At 52.4% G+C, this 13,402-nt stretch overlaps 1 protein-coding gene across 2 annotated transcripts in view; it reads right to left on the bottom strand.

The window, feature by feature from the left end:
* Positions 1-2,702: 2,702 nt before the first annotated feature.
* The window catches only part of LOC105472590 (ATP binding cassette subfamily G member 1), a 76,366-nt gene continuing 65,666 nt past the window's right edge, over positions 2,703-13,402 (bottom strand). The window contains exons 8-15 of one of the 2 annotated variants that reach the window (XM_011725970.3): positions 13,187-13,301; positions 11,098-11,282; positions 10,860-10,961; positions 8,948-9,116; positions 7,972-8,072; positions 7,530-7,688; positions 5,380-5,498; positions 2,703-3,782 (exon numbers count right to left, since the gene is read on the bottom strand). In XM_011725970.3, the coding sequence (XP_011724272.1) occupies positions 3,554-3,782; positions 5,380-5,498; positions 7,530-7,688; positions 7,972-8,072; positions 8,948-9,116; positions 10,860-10,961; positions 11,098-11,282; positions 13,187-13,301 (1,179 nt within the window). In that variant the 3' untranslated portion in view covers positions 2,703-3,553. The remainder of the gene's footprint in view (positions 3,783-5,379; positions 5,499-7,529; positions 7,689-7,971; positions 8,073-8,947; positions 9,117-10,859; positions 10,962-11,097; positions 11,283-13,186; positions 13,302-13,402) is intronic. The other variant, XM_011725971.3, reaches the window with a different exon arrangement.

Raw genomic sequence — 13,402 nt, 5'->3', positions numbered from 1 at the left:
GCGTTCTGGGGCTTCGGGGACGTCACGGAGCCTCTCCCCGCCTCCGTGTTCCATGTCTGCACCATGAGCAGGGCTAAGCCAAGTGGCCACGCGGGTCCCTCCCACCACACTGGAGGGCAAACCCACGTTGGAATCCCCTCCATCTCACTCCCAGGGCCTGGGACAGGACCAGGCGAGAGGGGTGGGTCAGTAAGGGTTTGAGGAGTGGGCAGGGGACAGGGGATTCTGAGGGCATTCAGCCCAATGCCTGGAAACAGCCACGAGGAAAGGTGCTCGGTGCACCAGAGTCGTGTCTTCTCTTCTCACTGCAACAACCAAGCCCAGTTTCTGCCCCATGGGTGTGGTCTGTCCCTGATGTCGGGCTGGGGAAATGACTTTTTGTGGGTTTCTAAGATAAGTTTTCACCTCAAAGCTCCATGTCCTATTTTCTGGTCCTGAAGGCGCCTCCCCCAGGTGATGTAATCCAATTCTAGCATCGACTGTGTAAAACTTTGCACAGTCACTCCCCTTCCTGGAGACAGCTTCCCACTTCACCCAAGCAGGGAGTTTCAGAGAATTCAATCTCCAGTGGATATTCAGCCAGAGGAGAAGAAAGAGAGGCACAAAATGACAAAACTTTTTGGATGGGGACAAAGGCAAAAGGCCCCAGCAGTTTCACTGAAACTTCCATTTTCACCTCTATTAACCACTGGGGCAGCTGCGAATCTTTTATCCAAGGTTTAATCCTTCCTTCTAATGGAAGAAACTCAATCAGAGATGAAAGGAATATCTGGGTCATTGCATTCAGGAATTACTGAAACAAATTAGACTTGGGGAGTTTGGTCTGGGTTTAACGTTCACCATGTGAAAGACAGCACGTTGCCGTGCGCCTCTGAACCACAGCTAGTTAGAAAAGTAAATCAGTGAGTTGCTTGATGTTATCTTAGGTCATTGGAATAAGGCATTTTACCAAACTACCTTAACACAAAAAGCAGCGGGGAAATATCTGGAAAGCTAAACAATGCCATTTGAGTCAATGCTGCCAAAGGTTACGAGGAAAATGCCCAACCAGGGGCCCTTGCTGAACCTGGAAGAGGGAGGCTGGCTGTGCCCAGGACAGACGCATCCTCTCCTTCTTGGCGGTAGGCTTTCCTCCAGTCTACAGGGGAGGGCTGAGCAAAGCCATCCTGGAGCATCAACGGCAGAATCCTCACCTACTCCAGTTCACCCTTCAAAAAATAAACCCACGTGATCTCACATATCCATTCCCTTCTTGTAGCCTAACAGCCCTCACGGTTCCCAAGCCCTTCCCCCTAGAAGTATCTCCATCAAACTCCTATGGGAGTCATTCCCTCAGAGGGCTTAGGTGCTCTCCGAAACCAGATTTTAAATCTAGAGGCATCTCACTGTTTCCTCCTGAAACTGATGAGGTACAGCAAGCAGTCTCAGCAAAAGAGACCAAGCTGCTTCTGGGGCAGGGCTGTGGGTCCACGCAGCGCAGACACACCTGTATTAGGGCCATGAACCCCCGACACTAATCCACAATGGGAAAGGCTCACCTGGAGGGAATGGGCATTTTCAACACCGACCTCACTCAATGTAGTTCTGAGTCATGAGCAAGGACTTTTGCCTTTTTCCAATTCTGCATTTCACCCAGCTATTCCTAGGTGGGTCTTCCCTATGTGCGATGTCTTACAAGAAGATCTATTTTGAAATTAAATGAGGACTTTTTATAAAGGCTAAGTTTGACTCTGGTTAAAAACTTAATCTGGAAGGCAATGCCGTATTTGTATAGAACAAGCACACTTAAAATTACACTTTAATATCTATCTCAATTGTGTTTTACTAAAAAAGATCTAGCAGTAAAAAAGGAATCTCTAAGAATTTGCAAACTAAATCCATGTGTAAATAAAATTCAGACCCTTTTCGTTCTTTCAAAGTGGGAAATAAGAGCTTCGGGGACATCACCAAGGAATCCCACGCCATTTGACCCCTTTGAGCTGGCATGGCCTTGGGCATGATGTACTGTAACTATTTACAGATGAGGAAAAATGTAGCTCAGAAAGGTTCACTGATTTGCCCACAAAAACACAGCCTTTCCATCGGAAGCCCGGATTCTTGGAGAATGATATTCTAGAAGGAGGAAACAACAGCATTTTCCTAAAGATGGACTTCTTTGGCCAGAATCACCTTCTCCGCGTGTAGTCAAACTGCCTCTGAGAGCTGACAAGCACACGGGCAGCCTTGTTATGGATTCAAAGGCCACTTGACCTCCAGATAGGCACCAGTTCCTGCCCTAGTGGGATTTGACCTATGTGATTCAGTCTTAAGAAAGAAGCGGTTTCCAATATGCAAAGTTTACACAAGCCTAACACTGAGGCGGTGATGTGGCTGTGAGATCACAAAAACCAGAGATGAAATCCCCCACCGCTCGAAATGCGTTGTTTGATCAAGTTTCAAATGCCTCCACACACTGAAGTCTACTGACTTTGCCCTAAGCCCTTGGATTCTGATGCCATCTTGTTGGCCTCCTCCCCTCTTGCACAGTTAGCCCATCTTTCTCTGCTGGCTGCTCCTGCAGAGACAACCCTCAAAGGTCATGCCTGAATTTCCCTAAGCCCTGCTCTTTCAGGTTCAGTGGAGGTAGCTGAGATGATATAGAAGGAAAGGGATGCTGTTTGTTTGTTTAAATCAACCTAGGCAAAATTAAGGTAGTCAGAAAGTTAGGAAGAAACAAACAATATATTTTGCTTAAAATAAGAAGCACGTGGAAAATAAAAGACTTTGAAAGAGTTGGCCAATGTCTTCTTACAATGTTTTGTATAGCTTTTAAAAATTTCTGCATGGTTCAGTGGAGAGGGTGTCCACGTCTTCCCTCCACCTGGAACCTGCATTCAATACTTCACCAGTGCTGTCTGCGTATGAGACCAGCTACGTGATTCGGTTAAACCCCTTGCCTCTCTAAACAAAGTACGTGATTTACCCCGAATCATTCTTCAGCAAGTACTAAAAAGGTACAGTTTCTTCAAATGAACGCAATTGATCAACTTTTGGCTTGCAAAAATGAGTTCTCATTGGAAAAGAGACACACCTTAGAAAGATGAAACTATGAAAAACAACAGTCAAAAAATGGAATCGCTCCGTGCTCGGCCCCTCTGCCCCGAGACGTCTGACTGTGCAGCCATCAGCCGAGAGGTTGCCTGCGGTTCCCCATCCAGGACCCACGGTGCCTGGTACTAAGGAGCAACTGGACTGAGGAAGCCTCTCGTCACCAGCTGTGTTGCAGTTTTAAATTCTGCCCCAGTTGTGGTATTTAAAATTCTGTATGTAAAAAAAAAAAAAAACCACCGACCTTCCTACATCTTCCTAGTTAAAGCTAGAAAGGGGAATGGAGAGAACCCAACCCAGCTGGGCGGAGCAGCTGCACACGAGACACCCACAAACCCAACGCGGTTCTAGGGGTTGGATCAGAAGAGTCTCTGCATCATCGGTCGGGCACAGGCTTGCCTCCTCGATTCTAGACGTGCCCTCGGCCACAGTGTCTAATCTTCCTCTTTCCTGGCATTCGGGTGTTTTACCTTTCTGCCCGGATTTTGTACCTGAGGACAAAATAGGCAATGAGGCGCAGGGAGATGAAGAAAATCCCAAGTACGATGAAGTCCAGGTACAGCTTGGCGTTTTCCACGTCCAGCTCCCGCAGGATGGCCTCCGACTTCTGGAAGTGGCACGTCTCGTCGATGTCACAGTGCAGATCTTCTCGGTCTAAGCCATAGATGGAGAGGATGACCCCTTCGAACCCATACCTAAGAGGAAAGGCCGGGCATGAGGGAGGACGCTCTCCCAGCCAACCACGCCGTTGGCTGAAGGTCGATGTTGTTCACCCTCCCTGCGATTCCCAGCCTGGCTGTCCTCCCTTCCCAAAGGGCTGCCTTCCCCAGAATACTTCCTCACCGCCCACCATCTTCTTAAGATAAACACGGGCAACAGCTCCACTCTGTTTTTCTTCCAGTTTTGTTTCTTCCAGGGCCCCGAGCAAAAAACCAAGTTGAATGAACAGTACATATTCATTCACTGGTGAAATGTGCTGAGAAATCTTTTGTTCACTTCCGAGGTTACGTGCTTTCTATTGGTTGGAGGGAATCATGGGCTGGCCAACTTGCAAGGACTTGAGAACATTTATATGAAACATTCCTGCCCCCTCTCTCCCTCTGCTCCAGCCCCGCCCTGTCAGGACAAAAGCACTCATTTTCAGAAGAAAGACGTCGGTTTCTGATTTCGTGGTGTTGGAGCACACACAGATTGTTGAAACTCTGTACAAGGGCTTTGTTTTCATTCTGTTTTCTTGAACAATATACCTGAGTCTGAACTGACATTCTAGAAAAGAAGAGCTTGTTCCAAACTTTGGATCTTTGTGTCACGTGGAACTTCTGCAGCTCGGAAGATGGGTGCTGCCCCTGGTGGGGCCAGTGTGCCAACACCCCGCTCTGCAGAGGGCACGAAACCCTGTAGCTAAGGACCCGAGGCACTGGGCATTCTTGTTCCAAGATATTAGGATGTTTAAAAAGTTGTTTAAAAATGACTTGTTTCCCACCAGATTTCCTTCCTTCCTTCCTTGCTTGCTTCCTTCCTTTCTTTCCTTCCTTCCTTCCTTCCTTTCTTCCCTCCCTCCCTCCCTCCTTCCTTCCTCCCTCCTTTTCTTTCTTTCTTTTCTTTTCTCTCTTTCTTTTCTCTTTCTTTCTTTCTTTCTCTTTCTTTGTCTTGCTCTGTCACCTAGGTGCAATGGCACAATGCCAGCTCACTGCAATCTCTGCCTCCCAGGTTCAAGAGATTCTTCCGCCTCAGCCTCTGGAGTAGCTGGAATTACAGTTGCGTGCCACCATGCCTAGTTAATTGTTTTGGGTTTTTAGTGGAGACAGGGTTTTGCCATGTTGGCCAGGCTGGTCTCGAACTCCTGACCTCAAGCTATCTGACTGCCTCGGCCTCCCAAAGTGCTGGGATTACAGACATGAGCCACCACACCCAGCCCCCACCAGATTTCTTATAAAGGTTTTACAATCAGCACTTGTTAGGAGCACTGTTCACTTCGGGGAGGAAGAACGTTTCTAAAAAATGGAAGCGCTTCCACCAAAGGCAGCTCTTGGAAACATCCAGAACACTTGGGCCTGCCATGGCCCTTGGGGTGCGAAGCGCTGGTTTGTGTGGCCTCCTTGTTTAGTGTGTGTGTGTGTTGGCGAGGAGCAGGTGGAACTAGCAGGAAGATGGAAGGCATGGATCCTCAGATGTGTGATCTGCACTCGGCCGGCAGCCCAGAGTGGCTTTTGTGAGCCCCTCACGCCATTGGAGGAAGTTCTTCCCTCGTCACCCTCGGTCCCCACGCCATGTGTGCCCTGCGCCCGCTACCTGACATAGGAGATGTAGGACATCCACTGCAGGTACGTGGGGATGGTGTCGAAGCTGACGAAGAACCCCGAGAACAGGAGCACTGGGATGGCTGTCACCGGGCCCACGAAGGTGGCCACCTGGAGTTGGGGGCACATGGGACAGATGTAGCAGAACCTGTAGCATGGCCCCCTGCAGAGGAGGCTCGCCCACCCCAGCTTCCCCCGGGGCAGGGCCAGGGCACCTTCTGGGCATGGTAATGAGGGTCCTTAATGGGGCAGAAGGTGCAGCATCCCCGAGGTGTGGGGTCACCATCTCTGAGGATCCCCCAGCTGCCCTGCTGTGACGTGGCAGCCCCAGAGCCTCCTACAGCCCAGGATGAGCTGGGACCCAGTGGATGTGCCCAGGCCAGACAGATGGGGACACACTCTCCTCAACTGGCTGCTGCCTGCTCCTCCACAGCTGTTCCTGGGGGGCTAAGGCCAGTGCCTGGCCCGTGGCAGATGTGTGGCGGGCACCCCCGCGGTCGGGGCCCAGTGGAAGGACTGCAGCCTCCATAGGCAGGATGGATGCCTGCCTGTCGGCCCCTCCGGGAGAGCAGCCCAGAGACGGAACAAACTGCCGTGACTCAGGGTTCACAGTGAGCACAGGTCCAACCAGGGCGCTGTGAGTGTATGGGGGGTAGGAGGTTGTGTGGAGTGTGTGTGGTGTGTGCAGTGTCTGCTGTGTGGTGTGTGGTGTCTGTAGTGTGTGGTGTGGTGTGTAGTGTGTAGTGTGTGTGTGTGGTGTGGTACGTGGTATGGACTCTGTGATGTGTGTATGTAGTATTTGTGTGTGGTGCGTAGTGTGGTGTGTCTGCAGTGTGCAGTGTGATGTGTGTGTAGTGTGTGGTGTGTAGTATGTAGTATGTAGTGTGTAGTGTGGTGTGTAGTGTGTGGTGTGTGTGTGGGGTGTGGTATGTGGTATGTACTCTGTGGTGTGTGTATGTAGTATTTGTGTGTAGTGTGTAGTGTGGTGTGTCTGCAGTGTGTAGTGTGATGTGTGTGTAGTGCGTGGTGTGTAGTGTGTGTGGTGTGTAGTGTGGTGTGTGTAGTGTGGTGTGTCTGCAGTGTGTAGTGTGGTGTGTCTGCAGTGTGCAGTGTGATGTGTGCGTAGTGCGTGGTGTGTAGTATGTAGTATGTAGTGTGTAGTGTGGTGTGTCTGCAGTATGTAATGTGGTGTGTTTGTATTGTGTGGTGTGTACTGTGTGTGTAGTGTGTGGTGTGGTGTGTGTAGTGTGTCATGTCTGTGTGCATGTGTGCCATGTGTAACCGTGCAGACGGGCATCCCAGTCCTGCCCTGATTAGTGACCCCTGCAGAACCTGAGCGCCCTAGGCAGGAGGCCTGGGGGTGGCTGAGCAGGTGCGCTGGGGCTGGCCTTGGGGGACATGGGTTGCTGCAGCTGGTGTGGGCCCAGCACCTTCCTGCCGTGTCATCTTTGGTCCATGGCAACCTTGTGAGCCGGGCTCCGTGACTATCCTCATCTAGGGTGAGGGCACCCGGGCCCTGGGGGCCAGGCAGCCAGCTCGTGGTGGACTGGAGGTGACCCGGGAATACACTGCACCCAGCATGGGACCCTGGGGGCCTCGAGAGCAGTGCTTTTGTCCAGAAGGACAGGCTCAGGCCAAGTGTCCCGAAGCCACAGAGGTAGAGAACCTGCAGGTGCACATGGGTGGCAGGTCGGGGGACAGGGTGGGCGATGGGAGAAGGAAGGGGCCCATGGAGAGGCCGAGGGTCCCTGCAGAGGCAGCTATGTGTAGGTGTTGAGAGCTTGCCTCCTGAGACAGCTGACAAATCACTTTGCCTTCTGGGCCTCAGGGCCCCCCCTGTGTAAAATGGGGCCAGCACAGCACCTAAGCGTGGCTGTGCTTGGGGCTACAGCTCAGATTTGGGAAAGGCTGGGAAGGGCGCCCAGCACGCAGTCAGCACACGTGAGGCTGCCCGCTCTGCGCACTGTGGAAGCCAGCCGATCCTGACCCCCGACAATGCGGGCCCTTCCTGTGGAAACGACCCCATCTAGGAGGGTCAGGGCAGAAGTAGGGGGAGGGGTGGCAAAGCCCCCTAGCTCAGGCCAAGATGGTGCAGGGAAGCCCAGCCCTCATGCCCTCACTCAGCGCCTCCTGGGCTGGCACCTGCAGGGACGTGGAGGCGGCTCCGATCAGCAGGCCCAGGGACTGTGCCACCAGCGAGGTCATGGTGCCCAGCGCGGCAAACAGCACGAAGCGCACGGCGTCGGACGGCTGCGATGTCATCCAGTACACGATGCTGCAGTAGGCCACTGGGAACATGATCTGGAAACAAGTGCCCATCAGCCTCGGGCTCAGCCGCTTCTCACTACCGCAGGCCAACAGCAAAGCTCCTGGGCAGCCCGCACTTCCCTGTAGCTCCCACCAGAGCTCCCGACGTCAGGTCCTTCCCCACTCCCCACAGCTCCTGCCAGAGCCCCCACCAGAGCTCCCGACGTCGGGCCACGCCACCCTGCATCCCTGGCAGGCCCTCTTACTCAATATAAAGGGTGTACAGGAGAACTCTTGCCCCCGTTTCCTATTCCAGCCCCTGCCCTGGCTAACACACCTGAAAGGGCACGTCCGCCATGGTCTTGGCTAGGTAGTAGGCCTTCAGGCTGTACCAGTAGTTCAGGTGTTCCCGAAGAAAGACTCCCATCTCCAGGGGAACTAGGAGATAGAAAAGCAAAAAAGAAGGGTCAGCGACCATGCACAGCGAGTCTGTTTAACATCCCAACCGGCGATCTTGAGCTGAGCGGCTCGTAACCCAGCTCTGGCCTAGGGCACTGAGAGACTGAACAAGCAGAGGACGTGTTTTGCTAGCCTGGAAAACTCGCCACCCATGTGGATAACCTGAAGAGTCATCGGGTGGAGAATCCGGGTGGGGAGCGTGTCTGTGAACACAAAGCATCATCTTAGTGATGAATGCAAGGATTCGTGCCTGGCCTTACTCTTCCTGAGTCGGCCTCTTCTGAAACTCCGCATCAGCGTGGTCCCTTCCCGTGAGCAAGGCTGCGAGCTGCTCTTGGAAATCAGGGGCGGCTTGGGGAGGAGGTACCTAGGGAGGGGCTGTTTATGCTGAAGTTCAGGAGAAGCAGCAGCTATGTTCACTGTCGCCCAAAGTGACCAAGGGCAGCCTCCTTGTGAACAAACTGGAATTGTGTGGAGATCCATCTAAGAGAGCTTCTCTGCTCCTGAAGTGGGCTGTGCAGAGCTATCTTAACAATTGAACTAGGTAATGCTTAAGTAGTAGACTTGGGGGGCTCCTAATCAGTGAATCTTTGAGAAATCCCCCTCCCATCAGCCTTCCCCCATGCTTAAAAGTCTTCCATTCAGGATTCACTCCTTTGGCTTAAGTATTGTATTTTCTTATCTAACAGCAAATACAATACAACTTGCATCTGTCAACAAAGAAGATGATATTTTAAAAAACAAAAACATTGTGTTTAGAAAACTCATCCGTTGGTCAAGGCATGACCTCAGGCCCCCCATGCTTGGGTAGGAATTGAAAATAAGGAAGAAAGGGTCTGTGGTCTGTCACTCACATGTCAGAACAGTGGGCATGAGGGCCGCGAACATGAGGAACAGCATGGAGAAGAAGAGGAAGCCGGAGTTGCTCAAGACCTTCTTGGCTTCGTTCCCGATCCCCAAGTACAGCAGGCCGATGAGGAGGCCGATCCCAATGTGCGAGGTGATGCGCAGGTGCGTCAGGACCTGGGGGCAGACCCGCGTCTTACCCGGTGCATGTGCAAAGCTGTCCTCAGCCCAGAGAACAACCCAGCTGCGGCCTTTGGAAGCATGGGCCCCCGAACTCTGTGACAGCAGTTCTTAGACTTTATCCTCTCTTCTCCTCCAGAAAAACAAGCCAAACCCTAAAGCAACTCACATACACACACACACACACACACACACATATGCACACATGTCAGGCTTTTGCTGTGTTAAAACAGACATAATTACTATCCTTTGTTAAAGATTTAAAAATGGAGAACAAATGAAGTCTACCCTCAGAAGAGAGGAAAGGTAAAAACAATGGTGAGGGAAAAGTGGCCATATCAGAGGCTCCAAGAACTCTGGCGTGGGCTGCGGTGAGCCCCTCTGTCTTTCAAATTAGGTCCCAGAAGCCATGCCAGGTATTCAGCCGCTCCTAAGCAGGTGGCCAGATTGTCCACTTCTCTGGTGGAACTATGGTTCCCGCGTATTCATCACCTCCTTCCCTATAAGGAATTGTCCAGCCCCCCACCCCAATCCTCATAATTCACAGTGCTTTCCTGAAGGAGAAATGGACTTGCCTACAGCCCTGGTTTCAGGCTTGGCCATGTGACTTGTTTAGGCCAATGGCATGTGAGTGCAAGTGACAATTTGCCACTTCCAACTGGAAGTTTTAAGGGCTGTCATTTGGTTTCTCTCTTGCACTTTTCCTTTGACATGTTGCAGAAAGGCATGTCCAGACAGGAGCTGTCACAGGATGAGAAGACTTATGGGATAGAGCCATGACACAACCCACTGTTGCCACCCCTAACACAAGCAGGACACAAATATCAGTGGAGGGAGACACGTACATTATGGGGGTGTTTGTTACTGCAGCATTACAGTGAACGCTGACTATTGCAAATGGAAGAAAAGTAATTTGAAAGTTTAGTGGTATGGTTTGGGTCTGTGTCCCCACCCAAATCTCATGTCAAATTGTAATCCCCAATGTTGGAGATGGGGCCTGATTGGATCACGGGGGTGGAATTCTTTGGTTCTGTGCTTGTGACAGTGGGTGAATTATTGTGAGATCTGGATGTTTAAAAGTGTGTAGTGCTCCATTCCCCTTCCCAGGGGAATGCCTGCCCCTCCCCTGCCTTCCACCATGATTGAAAGTTTCCTGAGGCCTCCCGGGCTATGCTTCCTATACAGCCTGCAGAACAATGAGCCAATTAAACCTCTTTTCTTTATAAATTCCCCAGGCTCAGACCTGCCTGCGTTCCTTCCTTCCTGCCTGCCTGCCTTCCTTTCTCCCTCCCTTCCTCCCTTCCTCCCTTCCTCCCTTCCTCCCTCCTTCCCTCCCTTCCTTTCAGATGGGAGTCTGGCTCTGTCACCCAGGCTGGAGTGCAGTGGCGCGTTCTTGGTTCACTGCAACCTTTGCTCCCTGGGTTCAGGCAGTTCTTCTGCCTCAGCCTCCTGAGTAGCAGGGATTACAGGCATGCGCTACCAGGCCCAGCTAGTTTTTGTATTTTTAGTAGAGATGGGGTTTCCCCACGTTGGCCAGGCTGGTCTGAACTCCTGGCCCCAAGTGATCCGCCTGCCTTGACCTTCCAAAGTGCTGGGGCTACAGGCGTAAGCCAGTACACCCGGCCTCAGACATTTCTTTACAGCAATGTGAGAATGAACAAACACGTTCCATCAGGATGAGTCTATGAGAAAATGACACACGACTTCCCTAGCCCTGGGAGAAGATTGGGGCAGCCTTACCGAGTCCCTCATGATGCTGAGGAAGGTCCTCTTGAAGAGGATGCAGAACTGCGTGAGGCAGCTGGCAGAGAAGCTATGGCAGCCTTCCATGGACGAGGAGTCCTGAGGACACACGCAAGAGGGCAACGGGTGAAAGCCAGTCAGAGCCGCTGCTCCTTCTTGCTCGGAAAGAGCTCTCATGCAGCGGTGCACAGTGCCACATGCAGCCTTCCCCAGGGGGCTTCAGGATTTGCATTACCTTTCTCAACCCCTTTAATCGTTTTGTCTGCTTTACCTCTTCAGAGGGCCGGTGCCAAAGAAAAGGGTTCACCTCGGCATCACCCCCGAGGTCTCTCTTGTGGTCGGAGTCACACATGCCCTCCCGAACCGCTCTCACTAGGCGACTGTTCTGATCGCCGTACTCGCCGGATGCAACCTCCATGACTGCAGGAGACACAGACGCAGGGTCAGCCCAGGTTCCAGGAAGGACGGCCCAATCACCCAGATGCGAAAGTCGTTATTCAAGTGGGAATGTTTTAAAGTGATTCCATAGATGCTGCCTGGTGGTGCTAATGGCATGATGTCAAAGTCATTTATCAACAAGCGTGCGGCTCTCAAACCCCCCAGCAAGGCCCTTTATCACGTCAGGAGACTGGAAACGCAAACACACACTGTGCTGTCGGTGGTCTGAGAAGTAATGAGCTCCTGCATCTACCGACTGCTCATCCAGCCGGTACTTACTGAATGCCTGCTCTGGGCCAGCCTCCAAGGTGGAGCTGGGGAGGGGAGCAGAATGAAGGGCTCCTCCTTGAGGGACACCTCCTTGAGGAGCCTGTGGTTTGGCAGGGTGTGATGAGAGCCACAGCAGTTCTACAAGATGGCAGAGAAGGACATGCCCATCGCCGTACGAGCGGCTGGCACCCTGGGGACTTGGAGGTCCTAGGACTCTCCACCTGCACCTCTCAGATCCTGGTGAGTGTCTCCCGCACAGGCTCTCCCCACCTGCTCCTTCCTCCCACATCCCAATCGTCACCTCCCCGCTCTGCCTGCGGACTTGCTCCCCTAAGGTCTGCCTCCACCTCGACTTCCTCTGCAGCCTGCAACTCCTTCCACACTCCCGCGGAGACTGGCCTCCTGCCCTCTGCCTACCTCTGCTTTCTCCCAACCCCTCTGCCCTCTCCTGCCTCCGTGTCCTCCTGTGCGACTCCTCGCCTCCCACTCCAGTAACGTTCTTGCTAAGGCCCAAAGCTCCTCAACGCCCTTCCCTTTTCCGCATTTCCCTCTGGCAGAGCCAGCTACTTGCTTCCTCCCAGCTGGTACGGGGGCCACCACACCCCCTAGATCAAGCCACAGACCAGGACACATTGGCCCTACCAGAAAGTCATCCTCAAGGGTTCTAAATGAGCCCACAGCACTGCCAGGCAACGTTTCCAGACCCCTCTGGTCACCCACACCCGCTACAGTGGGCCACACTCCCCCCCATCTCCCACTCTCTGGTCAGACGACACTGAGGAAATGGAATCCCCAGAACACCCTCATCTCTCCAGGATCTCTCCACATCCCCATGTGCTGTGTTTCCTCTCCTTCCTGCCCGCCCTTCCCTCCAGGTTCTCACCTCCATGCAGGCTTCACACCTCTCCTCCCTGCCCCACTCAGCAGCATCTGTTACTGACCCGTTCCTGATCTGTTCCTCTCCCTTGTGAGCAAGCGTGAAGCCAGAACCACAGCCCTCCCAGGTCCTGTCCCCCCTTAAACCACACCCCCTGCACCTCTCTCCCTCTCTCCTCTCCATCACAGCCTACTCCTTGTGAGTGAGAGGCGCTTCCCGTGAACAGTGTCTCATGCAACACAATTTGGGAAATAGTGTGGTAGAAAATACGAGTCCTGGGAATTGCACGAATCAAGTATTTTAAAGAAAAATGACAGATTAAGGCTGATGGCTGGAAGGCGAAGGAGGAGGGAAGTCCGCCTGGACCGTCACCATGCAACCTTACTTGAAAAAGGGTCTTTGCAGAGGTAATTAGGATCTTGAGATGAATCATCCTGGACTTAGGGCAGGCCCTGAATCCAATGACTGCTGTCCTCAGGAGAGGAGGCGATTAGGACACAGAGAGAGGAGAGAGGCAGAGATGGGCTGGCCAGATGGTTTTACCTAGAGTCTAGAGGAAAGGGCACCTTTTTTTTTTATTTGTTCTTTAACAGTTTTATCACTGGATGACACTTGAGCCATTTGTGGAATAGTCAAGTGGTTTCTGAGTTGGGGGCATCTGCACTTTTTACTAAAAGTGAAACCTACAGAGGAGGAAAATCCCCTTTCTGTCCCCCAAGCTGCTCAGGGCTCCGCTTACCAAAATCTGCTGGGTTGTGGTAGGTTGGGCAGTTCAGACCCAAATCCCTCAAATATGGCACAAGATTGCAGACTTTTCCCCGGTACACACATTGTCCTTGACTCAGGACGTAAAGCTGGAAAAAAGGAAGGAGAGAAAGGGATCAAGCCCTGCCTTCCACGGAAAGCAACCGGAGCTCTCAATCAGTCAATCAGCCACTCAATCGGTCAGCCCAAT

The sequence above is a fragment of the Macaca nemestrina genome, chromosome 4 (assembly GCF_043159975.1).
Source record: "Macaca nemestrina isolate mMacNem1 chromosome 4, mMacNem.hap1, whole genome shotgun sequence".
Lineage (NCBI taxonomy): Eukaryota > Metazoa > Chordata > Mammalia > Primates > Cercopithecidae > Macaca > Macaca nemestrina.
The sequence above is the reverse complement of the archived record's forward strand: the minus strand, read 5'-3'. Positions and strand labels throughout refer to the sequence as shown.